Below are 27,903 nucleotides of genomic sequence, written 5' to 3'. Positions count from 1 at the left end.
TATATATATATACACACATATATATATATGTGTGTGTATATATATATATATATACACACACACACAAAATTTAGCCAAGCATGGTGGTACACATTTGTAGTCCCGGCTACATGGGAGGATGAGGTGGGAGGATGCCTTGAGCCCAGGAGGTAGAGATTACAGTGAGCAGAGATTGTGCCACTTGGGCAATAGAGCCAGATCTTGTCTCAAAAAAAAAAAAATTCCCAATATCCCAATTTCCATAGTAAAGGTCCTAGAATTCAGAACTCTCTCTCTCTCTCTCTCTCTCTCTCTCTCTCACTTTTGAGACAGGATCTTGCTCTGTTGCCCAGGCTGGAATACAGTGGCGTGATCACGGCTCATTGCAGCCTCCAACACCTAGGCTCAAGCGATCCTCCCATCTCTGCCTCCTGAGGAACTGGGACTACAGGTGCACACCACCATGCCCAGCTAATTAAAAAATTTTTTTTTGTAGAGACAGGGTCTCACTATGTTGGCCATGCTGGTCTTACAACTCCTGGGCTCAGCTGGGCATGGTGGCTCATACCTCTAATCCCAGCACTTTGGGAGGCCAAGGCAGGTGGATCGCCTGAAGTCAGGAGTTTGAGACCAGCCTGACCAATATGGTGAAACCCCATCTCTACTAAAAATACAAAAATTATCTGGGCATGGTGGCATGCGCCTGTAGTCCTAGCTACTCAGGAGGCTGAGGCAGAAGAATTGCTTGAACCCGGGAGGCAGAGGCTACAGTGAGCTGAGATCACACCACTGCACTCCAGCCTAGGTGACAGAGTGAGAATCTATGTCAAAAAAAACAAAACAAAACAAAACAAAAAAAACAAAAAAAACCTCCTGGCCTCCTCCCACCTCGGCCTTCCGAAGAGCTGGGATTACAGTGTAAGCTACTGCTCCTAGCCCAGAACCCTTTAAGATAAGTAACAAACTAATATCAGTACCTCTGGAATACTCTCAGCAATTCTCCCAGTGCAGGTGGGGTTCATAGATGAAGATACAGGTCCAAAAAGGTGAACTCCTTATCCAAGATTACTCAGTCTATAAGTAGGAGTCAAATGCAATTCTGGCTGAATCCTGAGCTGGAGCTATTTAGCTAATATATCCAGTCTTCCTGGTAACACTATGGGGTGGAAACTAACCCACGTTAGAGAGGAGAAAACTGGACCTCAGAGAGGCGACGATGGAGGCCCAAGGTTACACAGCAAGTTAGGGGATCAAACCGGGCTTTGAAGATGGATATGTTTGACTTCAAAGACTGTGCCCTTTTTTTTTTTTTTTTCTTGAGACAGGGTCTTGCTCTTTCACCCAGACTGGAGTGCAGTGATATGATCATGGCTCACTACAGCCTTCACCGCCCCCGCCCCGAGCTCAAGAAATCCTCCTGCCTCAGCCTCTTGAGTAGCAGGACTATGGATGCAAACCACTGCACCCAGCTAATTTTTGTATTTTTTGTACAGATGGGGTCTCACTTTGTTGCCCAGACTGGTCTCGAACTCCTGGGCTCGAGTGATCTTCTGCCTTGGCCTCTGCAAGTGCTGGAATTACAGGCATGAGCCACTGCGCCCCACCAAAACACTGCTCTTGACTCTGTGCTGTAAGATTCCAATATCCAGGGATTTTAAAACCTCTGTAGCCGAGACAATCGCAAAGCATCCAGGCCTAAAAAGATAACTACAACAATAACGATTTACAGCATGTAGAGAGATCTATATGCCAAGTGCTTTAGCCACATGATGTCGTTACACACCCAATGAAGTGGACTTTATTATCCCCATTTTCCAGATAAGGAAACTGAAGATCAGAGAAGGAAATGATTTGCCCAAGGTCACATGGCAAATCTGGCCAGAGCAGAACTTGAACTCGGATCCGTCCTATTTCAGAGTCCTAACCTCTGTCCTTGTGGTGTGTCCATTCTAGAGGGCGCAGAAAGACAGATAAATACACTAATAAATGAACAAGATATTTAGAGAATCATAATGGCTTTATGCAAGAAACAGGCAGGGCATGGTGGCTCATGCCTGTAATCCCAGCATTTTGGGAGGCCGAGGCAAGCAGATCACTTGAGGTCAGGAGTTTGAGACCAGCCTGGTCAATGTGATGAAAGCCCATCTCTATTAAAAATACAAAAACTAGCCGGGTGTGGTGGTGCACGCCTGTAATCCCACTACTTGGGAGGCTGAGGCAGGAGAATCCCATGAACCTGGGAGGCAGAGGTTGCAGTGAGCTGAGATCGTGCCACTGCACTCCAGCCTGGGCAACAGAGCAAGACTCTGTCTAAAAAAGAAAACAAAATTTAAAAAACCCAGACTATTGAGGACCCCAAGAGCTTGTTTTAGTGGGTCATATCTATTGCTATTTACTATATTAGAACTTAATACTGAGAAAATTTAAAATATTTTTATTTTTATTTATTTATTTTGAGACAGGGTCTCATCACTCTGTCACTCAGGCTGGAGTACAGTGGCACAATCATGGCTCACTGCAGCCTCAACTTCCCAGGCTCCAGCAATCCTCCCATCTCAGCCTCCCAAGTAGCTGGGACCATAGGTGTGCGCCCCCACGCCCAGCTAATTTTTGTATTTTAGGAGTCTCACCATGTTGCCCAGGCTGCTCTCCATCTCCTGAGCTCAAGCGATCCACCTGCTTCCGCCTTCCAAAGTGCTGGGATTACAGGTGTGAACCACTGCACCCGGCTGAGAAATTTGAAAACATTATTTAAAAATAACAATAAACTGAGAGTGGTGCGTGCCTGTAGTCACAGCTACCCGGGAGGCTGAGGTGGGAGGACTGCTTGAGCCTGGGAATTGGAGGCTTCAGGGTGCTATAAACAAGCTCATGAATAGCCACTGCATTCTAGCCTGGGCAACACAGTGAGATCTCATGTCTTAAAAAAATGTTTTTAAATCTAAATATCTAATATGTTAATATAACTAACATTTTTATAAAAAATAACTTTTCATAACAAAAAATGTACTAAGAGTGGCATTGTTTCGCACCTTTGCAAATCTCTTTAAAGTCTGGTTTAAGAGATGGCAGCTGGGCTTCTCTTAAGTCAGAGTTGGCTTCTGCACTCAGTCTCTCTTGCCGCCTCTGGAAAACTCCACTGAACACTCGGGAAAGAAGGACAGTGAAAAAGCAAACAGCGTCTTAACACATTTTTATGAAGATAGTTTTGTCCTCGATCAGATTAAATGTTGAGAACGGCTGCCCTAGGCGAAAGTGCTGCGTAGGGTTCCATTTTACACCGGCAGAAACTGGGGAAACTTTCTGAGGTCCCACAGTGGCTGGGTGGCTTGGGCCGGCATTCTACCCTGGGTCGGCGAGCCCTCCGCGCCCAAGAAGAGTCCCTGTCCTCCTCAAGTCACTCTCTTTCCCCTGGGCAGGTGGAACCGCATCGTGGAGCTAGTGGAACAGCGCAAAGAGGAAATGAGCGCGGTGCTACTGGTGGAGAACCACGTACTGGAGGTGGCCGAGGTGCGCGCCCAGGTGCGTGAAAAGCGGCGAGCTGTGGAGAGCGCGCCCCGGGCCGGCGGCGCCCTGCAGTGGCGTCTTAGCGGCCTAGAGGCCGCTCTGCAGGCGCTGGAGCCGCGCCAGGCGGCCCTTCTGGAGGAGGCAGCCCTACTGGCTGAGCGCTTCCCGGCGCAGGCGGCGCGGCTGCACCAGGGCGCGGAAGAGCTGGGCGCCGAGTGGGGGGCGCTAGCCAGCGCGGCTCAGGCCTGCGGCGAGGCGGTGGCGGCAGCAGGGCGCCTGCAGCGCTTCCTACATGACCTCGACGCTTTCCTGGACTGGCTCGTGCGCGCCCAGGAGGCGGCGGGCGGCAGCGAGGGGCCCCTGCCCAACAGCCTAGAAGAGGCGGACGCGCTGCTGGCGCGCCACGCTGCGCTCAAGGAGGAAGTGGACCAGCGCGAGGAAGACTATGCTCGCATCGTGGCGGCCAGCGAGGCGCTGCTGGCCGCCGACGGCGCAGAGCTGGGCCCGGGTCTGGCACTAGACGAGTGGCTGCCACACCTCGAACTTGGCTGGCATAAACTGCTCGGCTTATGGGAGGCGCGCAGGGAGGCGCTGGTCCAGGCACACATCTACCAGCTCTTCCTGCGGGATCTTCGCCAGGCGCTCGTGGTGCTGCGTAACCAGGTGCCCACTCGGGGTGTACATTTCGGAGAGGGAGAGTCCGAGGTCGCGGGGGGGATTGCAGGGACAGGGACATGCGGGGGTGGGGAGGAGAGTGTTTCCTGGGACCACTGGGTTCTCAGGTGGGTGGGAGTTGAGAGAGTATCCGGAATGGATAACTGAGTTTGTGGATCATCCAGTGTGTGTGGAAGCGTGTATGTAACAGAATTTGAGGAGTATGATCAGTGGGGTAGGTTGGTGTCATCGGAGGTGACAGTTTGTGGGCTATCCCGAGTTAAGTAACGCACGAGGATATTTATTGGAGTGGCTTCCTGGGTTTGTGGATTATCTGAAAGGAAATAAGACTATGAGGTTGATTGGTGATGGTTAAGTGGGGTTCAAAGAAGATCTTGGTATGGATAACAAAGGATTAGGATTATGGAGGTAGGTAACAGGCTGAGGGGTTATTGGAGTCAGTCAGTGATTGTGGATTACAAGGTATGGATACCTAAATTAGCACAATATCTTCATTTCGGGGGATGACAACTATGGATTCTCTGGAGACAGTAACTGTGTTTGTGGCATGAGGGACCAAGTGCAGTGGTTATCTGGGGACAGCCAATCCAGTTTGGAGATCACTCTGGGACGGGAACTAAGTTTGAGAATTTTGGCAAGATGGAACAGCCAGTTTTCAGATTGTCCAGTGTTTGGGGATCATCTTAGAAAGGGTGCCTGCCTATACTGGTTATCAAAGGGATGCTGACCCAGTTTAAGGATTATCTGCAGCAGTGGTCCCCAATCTTTTTTTTTTTTTCTTTAGATGGAGTCTTGCTCTGTAGCTAGGCTGGAGTGCAGTGGTGTGATCTCAGCTCACTGAAACCTCAGCCTCCCAGGTTCAAATGATTCTCCTGCCTCGGCCTCTTGAGTAGCTGGGACTACAGGCACGAGCCACCACATCCAGCTAATTTTTGTATTTTTAGTAGAGATGGGGTTTCACCATGTTGGCCAGGATGGTCTTGATCTCTTGACCTCATGATCCGCCTGCCTCGGCGTCCCAAAGTGTTGGGATTACAGACATGAGCCACCACGCCAGGCCCAGTCCCTAATCTTTTTGGCACCAAGGACCGGTTTCCTGGAAGACAATTTTTTCCACAAACCGGTGGGAAAAGGAGGAATGTTTCCAGGATGATTCAAGTGAATTACATTTATTGTGTGCTTTATTTCTATTGTTATTACATTATAACATATAATGAAATAATTATACAACTCACTATAATGTAGAATCAATGGGAGTCCTGAGCTTGTTTTCCTGCAACTAGACGGTCCCATCTAGTGACATCTAGGGGTGATGGGAGGCAGCGGCAGATCATCAGGCATTAGATTCTCATAAGGAGCGTGCAACCTGGATCCCCTACATGCGCAGTTCACAATAGGGTTTGCGCTCCTATGAGAATGTAAAGCTGCTGCTGATCTGACAGGAGGCAGAGCTCAGACAGTAATGCTCACTTGCCTGCCCACCTCCTGCTATGCGGCCCAGTTTTTAACAGGCAATGGACTAGTACCCCTTGGCCCAGGGCTTGGGAAATCCTGATATAGGGAGTGGAGCAGAAAGGACAGAGAGCCCCTGAATCATAAGATTACTAGATATGGAGCTGAAGTGGTCTTTTTTTTTTTTTTTTTTTTGAGACGGGGTCTCACTCTGTCGCCCAGGCTGGAGTGCAGTGGCACATCTCAGCTCACTGCAACCTCCGCCTCCTGGGTTCACGCCATTCTCCTGCCTCAGCCTCCCGAGCAGCTGGGACTACAGGCCCCTACCACCACGCCCGGCTAATTTTTTGTATTTTCAGTAGAGATGGGGTTTCACCGTGTTAGCCAGGATGGTCTTGATCTCCTGACCTCATGATCCACTCGCCTTGGCCTCCCAAAGTGCTGGGATTACAGGCATGAGCCACCGCGCCCGGCTGAAGTGGTCTTGAGAGACCCTTTCTGACCCATCCATTTAAAAAATAGAGACAGGATCTTGCTATGCTGCCCAGGCTGGTCTCCAACTCCTGGGCTCAAACAATCCCCCTGCTCTGGCCTCCCAAAGTGCTGGGATTACAGGTGTGAGCCACTGTGCCCGGCCCTGACCCACCCATTTTACTAGTTAGAAAACTAACCCCAGAGGGAAAAGAACTTCCTTGAGCTCACACAGTACCCAGTTTAGTTGTCTTCTTCTTTTGAGACAGGACCTCACTCTGTCACCTGGGCCAGAGTGCAGTGGCACGATCACAGCTCACTGCCGCCTTGATCTATGGGGCTCAAGCAATCCTCCCACCTCAGCCCTCCAAGTAGCTGGGACTACAGGCACGTGCCATCATGCCTGGTTAATTTTTTGTATTTTTAGTAGAGATGGGATTTCACTATGTTGCCCAGGCTGGTCTTGAACTCCTGGGGTCAAGTGATCCTCCCACCTCTGCCTCCCAAAGTGCTGGGATTACAGGCATGAGCCACTGTGCCCAGCCTTCAGTCTTCATATTAACCAAATATTTACTGAGTGCCTCCTCTGTGCTGGGCACTATTTTGGGGCTGAGCACACCTCAGGCAACAAAATACAAAATCCTGCCCTCATGTGGTTGACATTCTAGTATGTGGGGGAGAAGAGAGTAAAGAAGTCAATGCATCGCTAATATTGCGAGGTATATGCTATGAGAAATAATACAGGAGGGTTGGTCGGGTGTGGTGGCTCACGCCTGTAATCCAAGCACTTTGGGAGTCCAAGGCAGGCAGATCACTTGCGGTCAGGAGTTTGAGACCAGCCTGGCCAACATGGTGAAACCCCGTCTCTACCAAAAAATACAAAAAATTAGCTGAGCATGGTGGTATGCACCTGTAAGCTCAGACACTTGGGAGGCTGAGGGAGGAGAATCACTTGAACCCAGGAGGTGGAGGTTGCCGTGAGCCGGGATCACACCACTGCATTCCAGCCTGGGCAACAGAGTGAGACTCCATCTGCTCCCTCCCCGCCAAAAAGAAATAATACAGGAGGGTAGTGGGATAGGGCTGGGGTGGGAGTTGATATTTTTGGCAGGGTAGTCAGAGACCTGAAGAAAGTGAAGGAGCCAGCCATGGGGGTATCTGGAGGGACAGACTGCCAGGCAGAGGCACCGGCATGGGCAACGGCCCTGAGGTGGGACCACAACTGGAATGTTCTATGCTTGCAAGCTTGCGGGGAGTGGTGGCAAGCCAGGCTGGCAGCCTCTCACAGGTCCTGGAATGGAATGAGGCTGACCTTTGCACCATGCTCCCTCCTCCCCAGGAGATGGCGCTGTCTGGTGCGGAGCTCCCGGGCACAGTGGAATCGGTGGAGGAGGCCTTGAAACAGCACCGTGATTTTCTCACCACCATGGAGCTGAGCCAGCAAAAGATGCAGGTGGCTGTGCAGGCTGCGGAGGGCCTGCTGAGGCAGGGCAACATCTACGGGGAGCAGGCTCAGGAGGCTGTGACCCGGCTGCTGGAGAAGTAGGTCCCCCAGACTCATCCACCCCAGGGAGGGGGTAGAAGATGGGGCCCAGCATAGGGGAGTGGTGTGGGAGGCCAGGGTCCCACTCCTTTCGTCACAATTTCTGCTTCTCTGGGGCTCTTTCCTATTTTGATTTAATTCCATGTTGTCTTAGATTTGATTTAAGTGGACTTTTTTCTTTGAGACAGGGTCTCACTCTGTTGCCCAGGCTGGAGTGCAGTGGCACGATCTTGGCTCACTGCAACCCTCACCTCCCAGGTTCAAGTGATTCTCCTGCCTCAGCCTCACGGGTAGCTGGGGCTACAGGCATGAGCCACCATGCCCGGCTAATTTTTGTATTTTTAGTAGAGACACGGTTTCACCATGTTGGCCAGACTGGTCTTGAACTCCTGACCTCAGGTAATCCACCTGCCTTGGCCTCCCAAAGTGCTGTGATTAGCAGCATGAGCCACTGCACCTGGCCTTAAGTGGATATATTGTGAAAAGGTAACCTGAGGCTGTCAACCCACAAGATACAGAAGGATATACAACGAAAGGTTTCTTTCTCAAGCCTGCCCTCAGCATGGGATAGCTGGTCCTGTTGTTAAAATGTTAGGCTGGGTGCAGTGACTCATGCCTGTAATCCCAGCATTTCGGTAGGCTGAGACGGGAGGATTGCTTGAGCTGAAGAGTTCCAGACCAGCCTGGGCAACATAGTGAGACCCCTTCTCTAAAATAAAAAAAAAAAAACAAAACTGGGCGTGGTGATGCGTGCCTGTAGTCCTAGGTACTCTTGAGGCTGAGATGGGAGGACTGCTTGAGTCTGGGAGATTGAGGCAGCAATGAACTGTGATCACACCACTGCACTCCAGCCTGGATGACAGAGCAAGATTCTGTCCCTCCTCCAAAAAAAATGTGTTAACTTACTTCCCTAGATGCCCCATTATCCATCCTGCTCTTCTGCACCCTCCTTGGGAACCCCCAGACCTCCCCAGATCCAGCAGCTAGAGGCCAGGCACAGGTGTGCTCCAGCTTTCCAGATGGGACAGTGTCCCCTGCCAGGCTGGTTGTCAAATATTTTGCATAAGCACTTCTTCCTGACCTCAGCCACTCTAGGAAGCATGCAGAGTGAGTGTCCACATGTCTCTGTGTCTCTCTCATCTCTTGAACCTCATTGTTCTCTGCTTCTGTCACCATCTGTCTCTTGCCACCACTCTCTTGTCCGTCCTTGCACTAATCAAGCAAAGACATTTATTGAGCATCTACTGTGTGCCAGGCACTATTGTAGGTAGGCCCTGAACAAAACAGCACCACCACCTCCAGCCATCATGGGAAGTCCTTTCTCGTCTTCCAGACCCAGTTCTGTCTGTCATTAGAGAGGAGCTGTTTCTGCTCCTCCTGGTGACCCTAAATTTCTCCTCTCAGGCTCTCTGGCTCTGTCTGGCAAGATCCAGGCCAGAAGAGGACCCAGTACCCCTCCTTCTGTCTTCCCATCTCCTGACAGAAAGCATCCCTGGTCACTTCACTGTGCCACCCCCAGCCCCAAGACCGCTACCCCTTTTCTGTTTATGGCTCAGACATCCTTGCCTTAGATTTATCTGGGGCAAGGCAGCATGTTTCTAAAGGAAACTTTTATGGGAATTCTGTTCTTGAGGATGCAAACTCATCATTTAGTGGCCCCTTTTCCATCCAGGCCTGGATCCTTCCTTTGTTCCACTTTTTTTTTTTTTTTTTTTTTTTTTTTTTTGAGACAGGGATCTTACTCTGTTGCCCAGGCTGGAGTGCAGTGGTGCAATCATAGCTCACTGCAGCCTGGAACTCCTGGGCTCAACCAACTCTCCTGCCTCAGCCTCCTGAGTAGCTGGACTATAGGTGTGCGCCACTGAGCATGGCCTGTTCCACATTTCTTGAGCACCTGCTGCATGCCAGCCTCATCAAAACGAGGAGGAGGAGCCCGGGGGACTGTTCATTCCATGATTCATTCATTCATTACTTTTCAGTCATTCATTAATTGCTCCTTTCACTCCATTGTTTATTCACTCATTCTCCAGTCAATTAAACATGCACTGAGCCCGTGCTCTGTATGGAGTGGGGGTGTGGTCACAGAGATGACCAGGGCAGAACATGATTCCTGCCTCACAGAGCTGGAACGTTATCTGACAAGGATGGCCCAGAATGCTCAGGGCTGGGATGGAGGAAGCCCAGGCAGAAAGGTCAGGGCCCGGATGGGAGACGTGCAGCCGCTGTGGGAGAGGCAGCATTTGCCCCAGGCTTGTGGTGGGTGAGGTGTGGACACAGAGGGATTGAGACGGACTAATCTCTGCACCTTCCCACCATCCCAGTCATTTATTTGTTTAGGGACACATTTCCCACCCTGTGGGAGGAGTGGGAGGAGTTTCCACATCCGCAAGGGAGCACAGCCATACAGAGCTGGGGACTGGGGCCCTGGGGGTCTTAGACCTGGCTTCACCCCTCAATCTGTGACATTAAGGGAAGTCACTTAGAGCTTCAGCTTGCCTGGCTCCTCACCTGGAACCTGTGTGTGAGGTGCTGTTCTTTTTTTTTTTGAGATGGAGTCTCGCTCTGTCACCCAGGCTGGAGTGTAGTGGCGCAATCTCGCCTCACTGCAGCCTCTGCCTCCAGGGTTCAAGCAATTCTCCTGCTTCAGCCTCCTGAGTACTGGGATCACAGGAAAGAGCCACCACGTCCAACTAATTTTTGTATTTTTGGTAGAGACAGGGTTTCGCCATGTTGGCCAGGCTGGTCTCAAACTCCTGACTTGAAGTGATCCACCTGCCTCGGCCCCGCAAAGTGCTGGGATTGCAGGCGTGAGCCACCGCGCCCGGCCACTAGGTGCTGTTCTTATCTGCATTTTGCAGGTGAGGCTCAGAGGGGAACACTGACTTGCCCAGAGTCATGGCCAGGAAGTGCCACAGCTTGGATTTGAACCCTGTTGCTTTCTTTTCTTTCTTTTTTTTTTAAAGACAGGGTCTTGCTTTGTTGCCCAGGCTGGAGTGCAGTGGTGCAATCACTGCTCACTGCAGCCTCGATCTCCTGGGCTCAAACAATCCTCCTGCCTCAGCCTCCTGAGTAGCTGGGACTACAAGCATGTGCCACCTTGCTCGGCTAATTTTTAATCCTTTTTTTGTAGACATGAGGTCTCATTATATTGCCCAGGGTGGTTTCAAACTCCTGGGCTCAAGCAATCCTCCTACTTTGGCCTCCCAAAGTGCTTGGATTACAGGTGTGAGCCATCGCGCCCAGCCTACTCTGTTGTTCTTTCCCCTTCATGGAGACTCAGGGTCTTCCTCATCTCTAGGACTGATGCTTTACAGTTTGGCTGCTGAAGGCCCGGAAGGATTGATTTCAGCTCAATTTCAGAGGCATTTTGTCTTTCCTGGCTCCTGAGCTAGGTTGGGCAGGAGGCAGTCAGTGCTTCACTTGCTTGTCTCAGGCCCTTCCTGTTCCTTCTCTCTGGTTCTGTCTCTGGAACTGTCTCCTATACACTCTGTCTCTTTGCCTCCATCTATCTATTTCTGTATCTCTGTTTCCTGCTCCCTGTCTGTTTTTCTCTCCGTTTTTCTCTCCCTCCATCTGCACCTTTCTAACCCTGTCTGTCTTTTCTGCCTCTTTCACAGATACTGTACTTTTGTTTATCGCATCTCTTTTTTCTCTCTGCCACTGTGTTTCTTGCATTCAGTCACTTAACAAATATAAGTCGAGTGTGTACTGTATGCCAAGCCCTTTTCCTAGGCATTGGGGACACAGCTATGAAGAAAACAGACAAAAATCCCTGCCCTCGTGGAAGTGATATATCCTAGCATGGGAGACAGACGAGATAAATAACTAACATACAGCATGTGTTAGATTGTGTTAAGTGCTAAGGAGAAAATTAAAGAAGGGAAGAAAGCCAGAAAGTGTTGGGGAGTGGTCAGGAGGGACCTCACGAAGAAGGTGATCTTTGAGTAGATGTTGGGGGAAGGAGCATTCCCGGCAGAGGGAACAGCTAGTGCCAAGGGCCTGAGGCTTGCTCAAGGCACAGCGAGAAGGCCAGTACAGTTACCACAGAGTGAGGGGGAAGAGTGCGAGGAGGATAAGAGTTTGGAAAGGTGGGGGTGTGGGGCCTGGAAGGTCAGAAAGGCCTCTGAGATTGGCTGAGTGCAGGAGCTCACTCCCATCCCAGCACTTTGGGAGGCCAAGGCGGGCGGATCACTTGAGGTCAGGAGTTCGAGACCAGCCTGGCCAACATGGCGAAAACCCATCTCTACTAAAAATACAAAAATTAGCCAGGCCTGGTGGTGGGTGCCTGTAATCCCAGCTACTTGGGAGGCTGAGGCAGGAGAATCGCTTGAACCTGGGAGGTGGAGGCTGTAGTGAGCCGAGATCATGCCACTGCACTCCAGCCTGGGCGACACAGCGAGACTCCATCTCAAAAAAAAAAAAAAGGACTCTAAGGACTCTCATGGTGACCCTGGGAGGATAGTTTCGTTCTCTCTCTCTCTGCCTGGGGGAGACAGATAGCAACAGGACAGGGATGCATGGAAGCCCATGTGGGATGCCCCAGCCCCATCCACCAGGCCTCTTGGGCACTTTGCCTTGCACTGTGGGCAGGAGGCCAGACTGCCCGGGGCCCATGGTCCCAGCCAGCTCCAGGGTGGTGCGGCCTGGGTCCAGCCTGGTCAGTTCAGTCAGGCCAAGGGCCTGGCTCTGCCCGCAGGAGTGCCCACTTCAGCTTCTCTGCGACTCTGCTGTCATCTCTCCCCACACTCTGCTCTCTTCCCTCTCTCCAACTCTGCAGCCCCCTGGTCTGTCTGTCGTCTGTGGGGCTGTCTTTTCCTGGTGGCATTTGCCACTCCTCTGCCTGTCTCTCTCTGGGCTGTCCCTGACCGGACTCCTCCTGTCACTTTCCCTCTCTCTGCCTCCTCTCTTTCCTCGTCTGCTGCTCCCTGAGTATCTTTCTGGCTCTGCCTTGCTCCATCTCTTTTCTCGTCTTTTTTTATTCTCTCTCTCTCTCTCTTTCTGGTGTCTCCTTGCACTTTCTCGTTTGTTTTGTTTTGTTTTTGTCTCTAGGTATGTCTGTCTTTACTTCTCTGTTATCCTTCTCTCTGGACTTGCCTTTTTTTCTCTCCGTCTATATCTCTTTCTTTCTAAGTGCCTGTCTCTGCCTCTCCCTTTCTCTTCCTCTGTCTCTCTCTCTGCCCTTCTCCAGCCCCGTCCCTGGCTTTGCCCCACTATTTCCTCTCTCTCTCTTACATATTTTCCACGCCCTTCTTCCCCTACCCAGCCCAGTGCCCTCACAATCCTACTGCCAGCGCCGCCCCCCCACCCCCCACCCCCCCGGGGCCTTTCCCCAGCCCTTATCTCCCCATCCCCAGGAACCAAGAAAACCAGTTACGGGCCCAGCAGTGGATGCAAAAGCTACATGACCAACTTGAGCTGCAGCACTTCCTCCGAGACTGCCACGAGGTAGGAACTCCAGGTGTGCTGGGACGGAGACATCCCCTTTAGTCGGGAGGGAAGTGCTTCTCGGCCGAGGTGGGGGTGGGGACGCCCCGTCTAAGTGGGTCGCGGAGCGATGCTCGCTCTAAGCCGCCAGGGGGCGCGCGGAGCCGGGTCTCAGTGCGCATGCTCCGCAGGTCCCTGCCCGCCCACGCCGACACCGGGGAAGGAAGGAGGGGCCCCGGGCGCCCCTGGCAACCGCGCGTGTCCGCGCCTACGGGTCCCGCGGGGACGCGCGCTGATCTCACCTTTCTCTCCTGAGATTTGTGAGAATCGCTCTACCCCAGGAGAGGGGCGGGGCGGGCGGTGGGGATAAGGGCTGAGGGCCGTGGGGGGGTCCAGCGGCCCTGCGCCCTCCTGCAGCCAGCGATGGCTCTGAACCAAGCCCTCGCCCCTTTAAAGGTGTTCAGAAATCAAGCCCCTTCCCTTAGGGATGATCTGCACACATTAGGGACTATCTCCCCTAATCCGAGATGGTCCAGGCCCCCTTCCTTATTAGTGACGGTTCAGGAGACCTGCTGTCTTCCCCTCCTTCCCTTGCATTCCATAGAAACGATTCTAGATTTTGGCAACATTAGAGATGGCCTAGTAAACATTTTCCTAAACCCTAAACAGAGATAGGCCTGGCCCAGAGCCCCTCCATCTGTGTGACCCAGGATCATCCCCTCCTCCATCATCACCCCGTACCTAAGTTTCTTCCAACCAAAGCTAGTTCAGGAACCAGGTCTATCCCCTAAACCTCTCAGCCTCAATTAAAGATGATTCGACCCTCCCCTCTATGTTGAACGCCCATGGGAGATTGTTCTCTCCGAATACGAAATAAACAAGGGCCTCCATACCCTGCCCTCCTCCCCCATAACTGGGGTAGGCCGGGACTTGAGCCATTGGAGGAACCCCTTGTTCCCCCTCGCCCCCACTGGAGATTGTGAGATGTTCCAGGTCGCCCTCCCATATCCCTTGTCCACATGTGGTGGCCAGGAGCCCGAGCTTCTTCCCATTAGAGATGGTTCACGAGGCCCCTACCCAGCCCCTCGCCATAATCCCCACTCCCATAGTGAGGCAGTCCAAGCCCCAGGCGCTCCCTCCCGGCATTAGATTTGGTCCAGGAGCGCCCCCCATCCCTCGTGAGATTGTTCTGGATCAGGTAGCAATCATCTGAGATGGCGCAGAAGTCCCCCACCCGAAGCCTTGGGGCAAGTGGTGGTTCCTCCTGCACCCCCACCTGGAGCCCCGCAAAGAGGCTGGCAGGGAGGCAGGCAGGGGGCGCACGCGGACGGGCGCGCGGCCGCGGCGCGGGGGCGAGGGAGGGGGCGCGCGGCCGCCAGAGCCTCAGCCGTCGCCGCCGCTGCCGTCGCAGTGGAGGGGCGAGCGCCCGCCCGCCCGCTGCAGGGACGCCCCGCCAACGCCACTGCCGCTTCAGGTCTCGGGGGCGCCCAGGGGAGGGGGTTGGCGCGCACCCCGCGGACATAGACAGGGGAGGGGGCTCGGGCGCGTGCCCGCCCGCCGTGGCCGCGGGAGGGAGGGAGGGGCGGGGCGGGGCGGGGGCGGGCCGGGCAGGCGCCCGGACCCCCGCCCTGGGGGAGGGGCAAGGACGCCGGGAGCTGTCCGCGGTGCTGGCGCGGGAGGGACTGAGGGGCCGGCCCCCAAGGGAGGGGAGCGAAGCAAAGGGGGGACTTCTAAGACCACTTCTAGGGTAATCTGGATTTGCCCTAAGGGTTCAGGGCGTCTCAGCCTTTCTAGGGGGGGCTCTTCTCCAGGTAATGGGGCATCTAAGATTTGCCCTGGGGTTGGGGGTTTCTCAACCTTTTGGGGGGTTTCTTTCTTGTTTTGGGAGGATCTGTATTAGCCTTGGATGATGGAGGCGAATCACTTTTGGGGGGCTCTGCCTTGGATGATGAGGGGTCTTGGATTTTCTCTGGGTCTAGGGGGCTCTGACTTTGTGGGGCTTTTCCTGGGTTGTTGGATAGTCTGGTTTTGCCCTCCATGATGAAGGAATCACTTTTGAGGGGGCTTTACTTTGAGGATGGGGTACCATCTCTTTAAGGGCTCTGCTTTCACTGCGGGCTGTGGTTGCCGTTGGAGTTTTCCCTGCATGTCGGGAACCTGTGAATTGAGTTGGGGGATTCAGCACTGGACTTGGTTCTAGTGTGTGTATGAAGGATTGTGATGCTCTCCTGGACCCCTGGGGAGCATATGCCCAGGGGACATGGGCTGGGGTTTGGCCGGCTGGGGATCTGGGATTTGTCCTTGGCTATGACTGCATTTGCCTCCCGGGACTGCGGAGCTGGAGTCCAGTGTTTGTTTTGATTTTTTTTTTTCTTTTTGCAGGAGGGAGGAGGGAGGATCTTGTGACTGGAGTGGGGAGGAGAAAGGGGAGGAGCAAACTGTTTCAGGTGCCAGGTTTGGTCATGAGTGGGGAAGTTCTGGCTTGGAGGATAAGTCTGGTTTTTTACTGGAGGGAGCTGGGGGAGGCTCAAAAAGCAGCCTGTGATTGATCCTCTCCAGTGCCATGAGAGGGGCCCACTCTTGGTGCTTGCGTTTTGGATGACTGGTTTTGTTGGTAGGTAGGAGGACTAGAACTGGCTTTAGCTGTAGGGGTGGGGGTGCTGGCCGGGCTTGGGAGCTTCAATCTGATTCACGATGGAGAGTCTGTGGCTAGATTTTGGGGTAGACTGGTTTGGAGAGCCAGAACACAGCTTTGTTTTTCACATTTGGCTGGGGTTGGCTTTGGTTGAGGGCTAGAACTGGTCATGGTTTGGGGATCTGTGGTCTTAGAGTCCCAGGGCTAGAACTGGGGAGCCCTGTGGGCTCATTAGGGGTGCTAGATCTCGATTATGGAGGATGGGTCTACTCCAGATTGGAGGGTTAGTTTAGAGCGAGCTAGAGTTGGCTTTAATTGGGAGGTTGTTTGGGGAGTTGATCTGGCCATACTGGAGGAACTGGGGCTAGATATGGGGGCTTCATTTGATACCCTTGGGAATGGGTTGAGGCTCTTGAATTGGTCCTTATTGTGGGGTGGCTAAGATTAAAGGAAGGGTCTAAGTATTGCTATGGGAGGGGTGGTCCTGGGGATGAATTGAGAGTTAGCTAAATTGGGTTGGAGAGCTTGTTTTGGGGGGGTGATCTGTCCACAAGTCTAAGGGGCTGACTGGCCCTGCCTTGGGGGCTTGTGGGGAATTGAGGAGGGCTTCCCTTAGGACAGGGGACGGGGGGCAAAGGATTGGGCATTCTGGGGACTCTTCCATCCATCCTCTATCCAGGAAAGAGCTTGAGCTGCACCCACCCCCAATATAAAGGCCTCACTTGCAAAGTTTTTTTCAACCTCTCCTATTCCTTCCACCTATACACCCTAGCAGCCCAGGCCCTGAACCTGGGACTTCCTGAAGGGGATGGGGGGCTGTGGCAGGTTGAGAGGACCGGCTGAGCCCTCCTGCCCTGTTCTGCACAGCTGGATGGCTGGATCCATGAGAAGATGCTGATGGCGCGGGATGGCACACGGGAGGACAGCCACAAGCTGCATAAGAGATGGCTCCGGCACCAGGCATTCATGGCCGAGCTGGCTCAGAATAAGGAGTGGCTGGAGAAGATCGAGAGGGTGAGGAAGCTGATGGCCCCTCTGCCTGTGCCAGGTTCAGGAGGCCTCCAAGGAGCCCATGTCTCACCTGCTGCACCCTCTGCTGCCATCCTGCTGGTCTCACACCTCTGGACTGACTCAAATCAGCTCCAGATCTGCTCCTAGCTATGTGGCTTTGAGTGATTCATGTAACCTCTTTGAGCCTCAATTTGCTCATCTGTAAAATGGCCAGCATCTCTTCTGAATGGTGCCTGTATCCTCCTATTTGTTAAATATTTCATTTCTTAATATAACCTCCTCTACCAGGTTCCTTCCATACCATTTGGGGCATTTAAGATGGAAGGTTGGGGAGGTCGGCTGGGACAGCCCCTGGGAAGCCCAGGGTTAAAGTAAACTTTGGATTCTTAGAGCCCTGGGTTCTAATTGTGTCTATGCCTGTTACCAGCTGTGGGGCCTTAGGTAATTGTGTTAACCTCTTGGAGCCTCAGTTTGCTCTTCTATAAAATTAAGGAAATAATAAATATAGCTACTTCCTGGACTCTGTGCACATAAAGTGCTTAACACAAGGCCACACACCTAAGAGCTGTAATTACTATGGTCTTGTTACTTTTAATACTTAATGTTACCTAAGTAGCTCTGGGCCACTGAGAACCTTGACTTCAGTCTTGGAGGGACTGAGGTAGATATTTGCTCCAAACCTCAACCCTCAGAACTTCCCCCTACTCTGGCTGAACCCCTAAACCTGTAGCCCTGGATATACACACTTTTCTGACTCACACAGAGACACCCAGGTTGGCCTTAAACCCTTAAATGGTCATTGATGTTTCGTAAATGGTGGCATATGGCGAACGCAGTCTTCTTGACTTTGAGTTTAATGGAAGTTCATTCTCTCCCTGTCTCTCTGGCTCCCTCTTTCTTTCCTCTCTGTCTATCCCTCTATCCTTGTCTTTCTTATGGTCCTCTCCCCATGTTTCTGATTTTCTGTGCCTCTCTCTGTTGACCACTCTGTGACTGTTTGTCTCTCCCTGACTCTTTCCCATGTCTCTGTGTCCATCTGTCTCTCCCTCCATCTCTCTGTCTCCCTCCCCTCACCTCTGTCTGTCTCTCTCTTCTTGTCTCTCTTCCTTCGTTCCTTCCATTTCTGGGCCTATCTCTGCATCCACCCCTCATGTCTCTCTCTCACTATGTGTCTCCCACTCCCTGCCTCTGATTCTCTTTTCACATCTTTCCCTGTGTCCTGTCACTCTGCCACACTTCTCTGATTCTCCCCACCATCTATCTTTATTCTCCATCTCCTGCCATCCACCCACTTGGGGCAGGAGGGCCAGCAACTGATGCAGGAGAAGCCCGAACTGGCGGCCTCTGTGCGGAAGAAGCTGGGTGAGATCCGCCAGTGCTGGGCGGAGCTGGAGAGCACCACCCAGGCCAAGGCACGGCAGCTCTTTGAGGCCAGCAAAGCAGACCAGCTGGTGCAGAGCTTTGCTGAGCTGGACAAGAAGCTCCTTCACATGGAGAGCCAGCTGCAAGACGTGGACCCTGGAGGGGACCTGGCCACTGTCAACAGTCAGCTTAAGAAGCTGCAGGTATGGCCTTCCTGGCCCAGATGAGGGCTCCCTATGCCACATGGGGGCCAGGTCAGGGTCCAACCCCGTTCAAGGTATGTCAAATGGAGGGGATTTAATACAGGGATTTATTTCAAACTTGTAGAAGATCAGAAAGGGAATATTGAAGCAATCCAGCTAGTAATAACTGTTGGAAGCAGCCACCACCACCTAAGGTATGGAGTACAAAGGGAAAAGGAAGGATCTAGAGCCACAAAGCAGTAGGTAAATGACTAGCATGCTAAAGGTTTCACAGGACCCTGACACTCATTTCCTGGATGGAGAAATCAAGGCCCAGGGGTATGGGAATGGCTTTGCATGGAATAACAATGACATTCATTGAGCATTCCTCTACCAGTCTCTGGGCCAAGCACTCACTGAACTCCTCCCAGCCACTTCTGGAGATTGGTACTGTTATTATCCCGTTTTACCAATGGGGAAACTGAGGCACAGAAAGTAAGACACCTGGCCTAAGGACACACAGCTAACCAGTGTCTCCTTTATGAAACAGGGCACTCTTAGAGAACAGATGCAGCGTCTGCTTTGTATCTGCTCCCAGCTTGGCAGCTCCATGCTTGGTACACAGCAGTTCACGTGGAATGACTAGAGGTGAACGTAGCCATTGTTTCTCACCTCCCAGGGAGTAATGGCTCCTGCCTTTGATTTTCTTTTTTTGTTGCTGTTGTTGATGTTGTTGTTTGTTTTTTTTCTTCAAGATAGTGACTCACTCTGTTGCCCAAGCTGGAGTACAGTGGCTTGATCTCAGTTCATTGCAGCCTCAAACTCTTGGGCTCAAGTGATTCTCCCACTTCAGCCTTCCAAGTAGCTGAGACCACAAGTGCATACCACCACATCTGGATAATCTTTTTAAATTTTTTATAGAGATAGGGTCTCACCATATTGCCCAGGCTAGTTTCAAACTCTTGGGCTCAAGCAACCCTCTCGCCTCAGCCTTCCAAAGTGCTGGGATTACAGGTGTGAGCCATGGTATCTGGCCCACATGACTCCTGCTTTTACCTGTCAGGAACAATGCCTGACTGACTGATGGGAAACTGAGGTTCCAGGAGGTGAGAGGTGAACTTACTTGTCCAGAGTAGCAAATAGCAAAGCCTGGATTTCAATCCAGGGCCCTTGACTGTTCACTCCTCCTTTTTGATATATTTCCTATGTAGTTATATAGTGCTTGGCATAGTGTATGGAAAAAAAAAAAAAAGACTAGTAAGAAATACGTAATGACACTGATTAGTATGTGTTCATTCATCTCTGTGGCAAATAATTATTAGATACCGGCTGGGCGCGGTGGCTCACGCCTGTAACCCTAGCACTTTGGGAGGCCGAGGCGGGCGGATCACGAGGTCAACAGTTTGAGACCAGCCTGACCAACGTGGTCAAACCCCGTCTCTACTAAAAATACAAAAAAAAAATTAGCCGGGCATGGTGGTGCGCGCCTGTAATCCCAGCTACTCAGGAGGCTGAGGCAGGAGAATCACTTGAATGGGGAGGCGGAGGTTGCAGTGAGCTGAGATTGCATCATTGCACTCCAGCCTGGGAGACACAGCGAGACTCCATCTCAAAAAATAAAAAAATAAATAAAAATAATTAGGTACCTACTATGTGCCAGGCACTTTTCTGGGTGTTGGGATATAGCAGTGGGCAAAATGGATGAAACGTTACTGCCTTCATGGTGATCCCATTCTGGTTGGGGAAACAGGCAAAAGAACAAAAAGACAAACATCTGAATGTGATGGCCAATGAGGTCAGTTCGTTCTTTCTCCCTCCGCTCCCCTCCCCTTCCCCTCTCTTTTCTTTTCTTTTCTTTTCTTTCTTTTCCCCTCCCTCCCTCCCTCCCTCCCTCCCTCCCTCCCTTTCCTTCTTCCTTCCTTCCCTCCTTCCTTCGTTGGAGTCTTGCTCTGTCACCCAGGCTGGAGTGCAGTGGCGCAATCTCTGCTCACTGCAACCTCTACCTCCTAGGTTCAAGCAATTCTCCTGCCTCAGCCTCCTGAGTAGCTGGGATTATAGGCAGGTGCCACCATGCCCAGCTAATTTTTTTTATTTTTAGTAGAGATGGGGTTTCACCGTGTTGCCCAGGCTGGTCTCGAACTCCTGACCTCAGGTGATCCACCTGCCTTGGCCTCCCAAAGTGCTGGGATTACAGGCACGAGCCATGGCACCCAGGCTGTAGTTCTCTTTCATGTCTAGAATAGAAGAGAGCTAGCTTCTCCCATCCGGGTCTGTATTCAGTCCATTTCACTAGCACAGGTCGTCAGGTCTCTGAAAAACACTGCTGCATGCTGGGGAGAGAATGAGAATGGTGAAGGCAAATAACATCTTAGTATTTTTATAAAAATAGTTGTAACCTTGCAGATGCCTTGAAAAGATCTCGGGGATCCCCAGGGGTTCCTTGGCCACAGTTTGAGAACTGCTGATGTACACAATGTGCTGGGCCCTGTTAACTCCTCTCTCCTCCCCAATAGCCCCATGAGGGAGGTCCTGTTGTTACCCCACCCAGGAGAAAACCATAGCACAGAAAGGATCTGTGGCTCACAGAGGTCACATGGCTACCAAGTGGCTATTCAATACCACCTTTAGGTTCCTCCCTGAGCCTCTGTCCTCCCTCTTAAATAGGACTCTATCATCAGTGCAGGTCTCCCAGGGCCAGGTGGGGATGTGCACAGAAAGGAGCCACTTAGCACAGTGCCCAGGATGTGGTAAGCCTGCAAGAAAGGGGCATCTGACTGTCAGGGTCCCAGCCAGAAACAGAAGGCAGGCTCACCTGCAGAAAACTTGAGTTTCTTGACAAAGGTGTGAGTGGAGAATGGGGAAGCTGCAGGAAACATATAGGGCTGTGGGACTCATGGAGGGGAGCTTTTGCTCCTCCCTAGCCAGAGAAGGCAGAGAAGGAAAAGTTATTGGAAGTTGGAAGGGGAGAGTTGCCAGACAGGAGCTGGCACTCTTACTCAAGAACGGCAGCCATGGCCAGGCACGGTGGCTCACGCCTGTAATCCCAGCACTTTGGGAGGCCAAGGCAGGTGGCTCACTTGAGGTCAGGAATTCAAGACCAACATGGCAAAACCCCGTCTCTACTAAAAATACAAAAATTAGCTGAACTTGGTGGCACATGCCTGTAATCCCAGCTACTCGGGAGGCCGGGGCATGAGAATCGCTTGAACTTGGGAGGCGGATGTTGCAGTGAGGCAAGATCGCACCACCGCGCTCCAGCCTGGGTGACAGAGTGAGACTCTGTCTCAAAAAAAAAAAAAAGAAAAGAAAGAAAGAAAGAACGGCAGCCAGACCATGGCACCATAGTAGGGAAGAGCCGGGGTGATAATACCCCAGACTCACTTTCCTCTGGGCTTCTCTGTGTCAACCAGGGCTGGTTTCATGGGTGTTTGCCCGTGCAGTGACACAGGGCTCCATGCTTTGTTTAATGCCCTACTACTGATGTCTTGAATTTTTTTGTTTTTGAGGCAGTTTCTACCTCTGTCGCCCAGGCTGAAGTGCAGTGGCGTGATCATGGCTCACTGCAGCCTTGAACTCCTGGACTCAACCTCTCACCTCGGCCTTCTGAGTAGCTGGGACTACAGGCGTGTGCCACCACGCCCAGATAATTTTTGTATTATTTTATAGAGATGGGGGCCTCACTATGTTGCTCAGGCTGGTCTCAAACTCCTGGCCTCAAGTGATCCTCCTACATTAGTCTCACAAAGTGCTGGGATTACAAGGGTGAGGCACTGCCCCTGGACAAAATTCTTAATAAATATTTGAACAAGGGACCTTGTGTTTTCATTTTGCACTGAAAATTATAAGCCATTTTTGAGGCCAACCCACGTGGAAGCCAGAGGACAGGAGGGCTGGTCCATGCAGGTCAGTCCTGCACAGGGCAGGGTGGAGAAGCTTGGACTATGGGTCTCAAGCTCCCGGGCTGAAGCAATCCGCCCACCTCGGCCTCTCAAAGTGCTGGGATTCCAGGCGTGAGCCACTGCCCCAGCCTATTGCTAGGATTCATAATTATCTTTCAGTGATTACTAATTCTTCCCCAGCGGTGTATTGCAGTGGCTGAAGGCACAGACTTGGGACTCCAGCAGGTCTGGTTTTGAGTCACAGCTCTCCCACTTGCTGCCTTTGTCTCTCCTTCTGAGCCTCGGATGCCTTCTCCTTGCAAAGGAAAGGACCTCAATGCTCACCCCCAGATAGCGGGAGTGTGGGAAGCAGCACAGCATCTCAGTGAAGGGCATGGACGCTGGAGTTGGGCTGCCTGGGTCAAGCCCTGGCTCTGTGCCTTATCACCTGAGTAGCCCAAGGAGGTGGCTTTTCTCTCTGCGCTTCAGTTTCTTTTTCTTTTTTTTTAAGAGGGAGTCTCACTCTGTTGCCCAGGCTGGAGTGCAGTGGCATGATCTCGGCTCACTGCACCCTCCGCCTCCTGGGTTCAAGTGATTCCCTTGCCTCAGCTTCCTGAGTAGCTGGGATTATAGGCACCTGCCACCATGCCTGGCTAATTTTTGTATTTTTAGTAGAGACAGGGTTTCACCATGTTGGCCAGGCTGGTCTCGAACTCCTGACCTCAAGTGATCCACCCACCTTGGCCTCCCAAAGTGCTGGGATTACAGGCATGAGCCACCGCGCCCGGCTGTGCCTCATTTTCTTCTTCAGTAAAATGGGCATAATGATATTTCTGACCTCATAAGGACATTGTGAAGGTGAAAAGACGTAATGCATTAAGTGGTTTCAGAACTGCTGACACAATAAATCTAAGATTCAGTATTTATTCACAGGTCTTTAATTTTTTTTTTTAGACCAAGTTTTGCTCTTGTCACTCAGGCTGGAGTGCAATGGCACAATCTCGGCTCACTGCAACCCTCTGCCTCCTGGGTTCAAGCGATTCTGCTGCCTCAGCCTCCCAAGTAGCTGGGATTACAGGCACCCACCACCATGCCTGGCTAATTTTTTTATTTTTAGTAGAGATGGGGTTTCGCCATGTTGGCCAGGCTGGTCCCGAACTCCTGACCTCAAGTAATCTGCCCGCCTCGGCCTCCCAAAGTGCTGGGATAATAGGCGTGAACCACCGTGCCTGGCCGGTCTTTAATTTTAACTGTCATAAAACTGAGAGCGTATCACCATCACTCTACTGTTTTCAAAAGCTAGTTATTTCACCTTCGCTTTGGTTGTTACTTATGTGATACACGGTACTTCATTTGTTTTTGTTCATATTCCATTTGGGGCATTTACCCCTCTCCATGCTGCTTTTTAATTTTAATTTATTTTTATTTTTTAATAGATGGGATCTCGCTATGTTACCCAGGCTGGTCACAAACTCCTGGGCTCAAACAGTCCTCCCGCCTTAGCCCCCCAAGGTGCTGGGATTATTCGCATAAGCCACTGCACCTGGCCCCAAACACATTTTAAAAAAGCAACACGGATGATTGGGCACGGTGGCTCATGCCTGTAATCCCAGCGCTTTCTGAGGCCAAGGCAGGAGGATCGCTTGAGCCCAGGTGTTCCAGACCAGCCTGGGCAACATAGCGAGATCCACATGCCTGTGGTCCCAGCTACTCAGAAGGCTGAAGTGGGAGGATCACTTGAGCCCAGGAGGTTGAAGCTGCAGTGAGCTGTGATCGTGTCACTGCACTCCAATCTGGTCGACAGAGTGAGACCCTCGTCTCAAAAAAAAAAAAAAAAAAAAAGGAAAAGAAATTTGGAGGTGGTAAATGAAATATTTATATAGTGTTAAAAGTTAGAACCATCTTTAGCTCACTTGCTTTTGCCAAATCGCCTGCCCAGGTCCTTCTGTGGCTGCTCACTCTCTCCCCAGCAGTACACACGAGCTCCTGTTTCCTCTCGTCCTTGGTATTGTCAGACATTTTAGATCTTTCTCAGTCCATTGGCTGGGAAGTGGTATCTCACTGCAGTGTGTGTATTTGTATTTTTTTCCAATGCAACTGGCGAGCTTGACCATCTTTGACCTTCTTTTGTACTATTTAGGTTTTAGAGGAAGGAGTTGGGGCCTCCTGCTTTAGCCAGAGTACAGAGTTAGCTCTTCCCTCCCCGTAGGGGGTTTAGTCTCAGCCAAGCCCAGCAAACCATGAGATGGGGGTCCCCATTGTTCAAGGGAGGGGCTGAAGCCCAGAGGAGACAAGGGAGTGGCCCTGGGGTCACACAGTGATGGGGGCCAGACGCAGGCTCCAGCACGAGACTCCTGGGCCCTTTTCCCAGCAGAGGGAGCCCGAGGCAGGAAGTGACTGCGTGGGCCATGGCACCCAGATGGAGCCCAGCTGCCCCTCAGGAGCTGCTGCTGGGGAGGGGACCTGCCAAGGCCCCGCTGTCCCCTGGGGCATACACAGGAGAGGGGTCAGCTGCCATCCAGCCTGGCACGTTTCCTGGCTGTCCCATCCACCCTTAGGGCACTGGGGCCAGGCTGGGCTGAGTGAGGTACTGGCTTGGGGTCTGAGGGGTGTAGTGGTGTGCCCTGTGTGAGCGATCTGTCCCCCTCAGCCTCTCTCCTGTCCTCCCGTCACCATCTCTGTGTCTCTCTCTTCCCTTTGTGTCCCTCTGTGTCCCACTCTCTCACTCCCTTCTCTCTGTCTCTTTATTTATTTATTTTGAGACAGAGTCTTACTCTGCCACCCAGGCTGGAGTGCAGTGGCGCGATCTCGGCTCACTGCAATCTCTGCCTCCCAGGTTCAAGCGATTCCTCTGCCTCAGCCTCCCGAGTAGCTGGGATTACAGGCACCCGCCACCATGCCTGGCTAATTTTTGTATTTCTTTTTTCTTTTTGAGACTGAGTCTCACTCTGTCACCCAGGCTGGAGTGCAATAGCACGATCTCAGCTCGCTGCAACCTCCGCCTCCCGGATTCAAGCGATTCTCCTGCCTCAGCCTCCCAAGTAGTTGTGATTATAGGCGTGAGCCACCACACCCGGCTAATTTTTGTATTTTTAATAGAGATGGGGTTTCACCATGTTGGCCAGGTTGGTCTTGAACTCCTGACCTCAGGTGATCTGCCTACCTTGGCCTCCCAAAGTTCTGGGATTACAGGCATGAGCCACCACCCCAGTCTCTCTGTCTCTTTTTATTTGACTTCTCTGTCTCTGCCTCCTTCCCTTGTTCCTCATGTCCTCCTTGTGTCCTCTCCCTCATCCCCCACCACACCCGCTGCAGCAGGCTCTCTGGGACCCCACCTCCCAGGTCCTGGCCACGTGACCCAGAATCCTCTCTCGGGGCCCCTCGCCAAGCGGTGCTTCCTGGCCAAGAAGCCAGATGGTGGAGTCTCAAGTCCTGGCTCCCCAGCCCTCAGGGACCTGGCCAGCTGGTTGGCCTCGGCCACAGGCTCCTGCTTGGAGAGGTGGGGGACTGGTCTCCCGCCAGATGAGGAAATGCACTGGAGGCTTTGCAGCTGCCAGGCTCTGTCCCTGGGGACCCTACACTTTTTCCAGGCCCACCCCCACCCTAAGCAAAGCTCTTTCTCTGGCCAAGGAAACACCCTCCTCCCCCTGTTCGGCTTCTCTGTCCCATGTTTTTGTATCCAGCTCAGCATGGCCTGGGAGAGGAGTGCACATTCAGGGGCTATACATTGCCAGTCCTTGCCCTATTGGGACTCAAGGCAAGGGACCTCATCCTTTCTTTCTTTCTTTTCTTTTCGCCCGGCCTCTTTCTTTTCTTTTTTTGAGACAGAGTCTCACTCTGTTGCCCAGGCTGGAGTGCAGTGGTGCAGTCTTGGCTAATTATGTCTTCATAATTCACAAATTATGTCTTCAATTTATTAAGGTGCTGGCTCAGGGTCTGAGGGGTGGAGTGATCAGTAACTCAAATTATGTCTTCACAAATCTCCTTGTCTTCATTTCTGAGCACCGCTTTCTTCTGTGTTGGCCTCATTGTCGGGGAGTCCCTGATGTTGGCAGGATGACCCCAGGATGCCTGGCCTACCTCCTCTCAACTTAGGAAGCCCGTGGGAAAGAGAGCATCTCTTCTGTGCACACACACTTTCCTGGCAAAAGTGGGGAGAGTGGCCGGGCACAGTGGCTCACACCTGTAATCCCGCACTTTAGGAGGCCAAGATGGGAGGATTGCTTGAGGCCAGGAGTTCCAGACCAGCCTAGCCAACATAGTGAGACCCCACTTCTACAAAAAAAGAAAAAGTGGGAAGAGTTTTCACTGGCCCATCTAAGGTCACATGCTCATCTCTGACCCTATCTTTATGACCAGGGTGTTTTCAGTGTTCCAATTGGCCCCACTTGGGTCATGTGATTGCCCATGGCTCTCTAGGTTTTATTTGCCCTTCAGGAAGCTTAGGACCTGAGAGTGAGTTTTGATGTATTTGGAAGGAGAGGATGGATTTTGGGCAGGCAAAACCAACAACTCTGCACTGCAGAACTTTGAAACAAGAAGTCTTGGCTTGGTTCTTGAGTTTGGGGTTTTGTTTTGCAGTCATTTGCCGTAATCTGTTAATTTTTTAGTTGTTATTTTGTTTTCTTCTCTAGCTTTCCTCCATCTGTTTAGAATTACAAGGGTAATATGTGAATATATTCTTTTGGGAAAAAATTTTACTAACCCAGCAGTCTTCAGTAAAACATAAAGTCTCACTCCGATCTGCCTCCCAATCCCACATCCCAAAGGGAGCCTCAGTTATTTGGTGTGCATCCATCTAGACCTCTTTCTGTGCATTTACAAGTGTACCTATATGGATGTTTAATGCTTTTATGTTATTTGCTTTTCATGTTTAATTTCAATTTTTGAATAAATAAATTTTCATGGTTAAGGCATCAAAACCTCTAGGGAAATCCCATGGGAAAATTATCCCCTTCATTCCTGTTCCCCGTTCATTAAGTTCTCATCCCCCCAGTAAGTACCATCTGTTATGAACTTCTTGTTTACTCCAGGGAATTTTTATGCATGTGCAATCCACTATAAATTTATATTCATAGGTAGGTTCTAAATTGCTGCTGCTGCTTCTTTTTTTTTGTTTGTTTGTTGTTGAGACTGAGTTTCTCTCTTTTTGCCCAAGCTGGAGTGCAATGGCGCGATCTCAGCTCACTGCAACCTCCGCCTCCCAGGTTCAAGCAGTTCTCCTGCCTCAGCCTCCCAAGTAGCTGGGATTACAGGCATGCATCACCACACCTAGCTAATTTTTGTATTTTTAGTAGAGACAGGGTTTCACCATGTTGGCCAGGCTGGTCTCGAACTCCTGACCTTGTGATCCGCCTGCCTTGGCCTCCCAAAGTCCTGGGATTACAGGCGTGAGCCACTGCACCTGGCCTATGACAGTATTTCTTTAGTTATATTACTAGAAGTGCAAGTGCTGGGTCAAGCAGATGCATATTTTGCATTTTGATGCAAAGACCTGCCAAATTGCCTTCCAAAAAGGCTCTACCAATTTACACCACCACTGACAGTGGCTGAGTGTGCCCATCTCCCAGCATCTTTGCCAGCATTAGATACTATAAGTCTTTTACATTTTTGCCAACCTAATGTGTAGAAAAGAATGCCTTGGCCAGGCGCAGTGGCTCACTCCTGTAATCCCAGCACTTTGGGAGGCTGAGGCGGGTGCATCACCTGAAGTCAAGAGTTTAAGATTAGCCTGGCCAACATGGTGAAACCCCGTCTCTATTAAAAATTCAAAATTGGCCAGGC

The 27,903-nt window shown here is 51.6% G+C and overlaps 1 protein-coding gene across 3 annotated transcripts in view; it reads left to right on the top strand.

The window, feature by feature from the left end:
• The window catches only part of SPTBN4 (spectrin beta, non-erythrocytic 4), a 113,723-nt gene that overhangs the window by 55,051 nt on the left and 30,769 nt on the right, over positions 1-27,903 (top strand). For 2 of the 3 annotated variants that reach the window (XM_032172883.2, XM_032172884.2), the window contains exons 16-20: positions 3,399-4,149; positions 7,424-7,626; positions 12,982-13,072; positions 16,554-16,700; positions 17,999-18,262. In XM_032172883.2, the coding sequence (XP_032028774.1) occupies positions 3,399-4,149; positions 7,424-7,626; positions 12,982-13,072; positions 16,554-16,700; positions 17,999-18,262 (1,456 nt within the window). Of the gene's footprint in view, positions 1-3,398; positions 4,150-7,423; positions 7,627-12,981; positions 13,073-14,417; positions 14,526-16,553; positions 16,701-17,998; positions 18,263-27,903 lie in introns of those variants that run through there. The other variant, XM_032172885.2, reaches the window with a different exon arrangement.

The sequence above is a fragment of the Hylobates moloch genome, unplaced genomic scaffold (genome assembly GCF_009828535.3).
Source record: "Hylobates moloch isolate HMO894 unplaced genomic scaffold, HMol_V3 SCAFFOLD_13, whole genome shotgun sequence".
NCBI classification, from domain to species: domain Eukaryota; kingdom Metazoa; phylum Chordata; class Mammalia; order Primates; family Hylobatidae; genus Hylobates; species Hylobates moloch.
The sequence above is the reverse complement of the archived record's forward strand: the minus strand, read 5'-3'. Positions and strand labels throughout refer to the sequence as shown.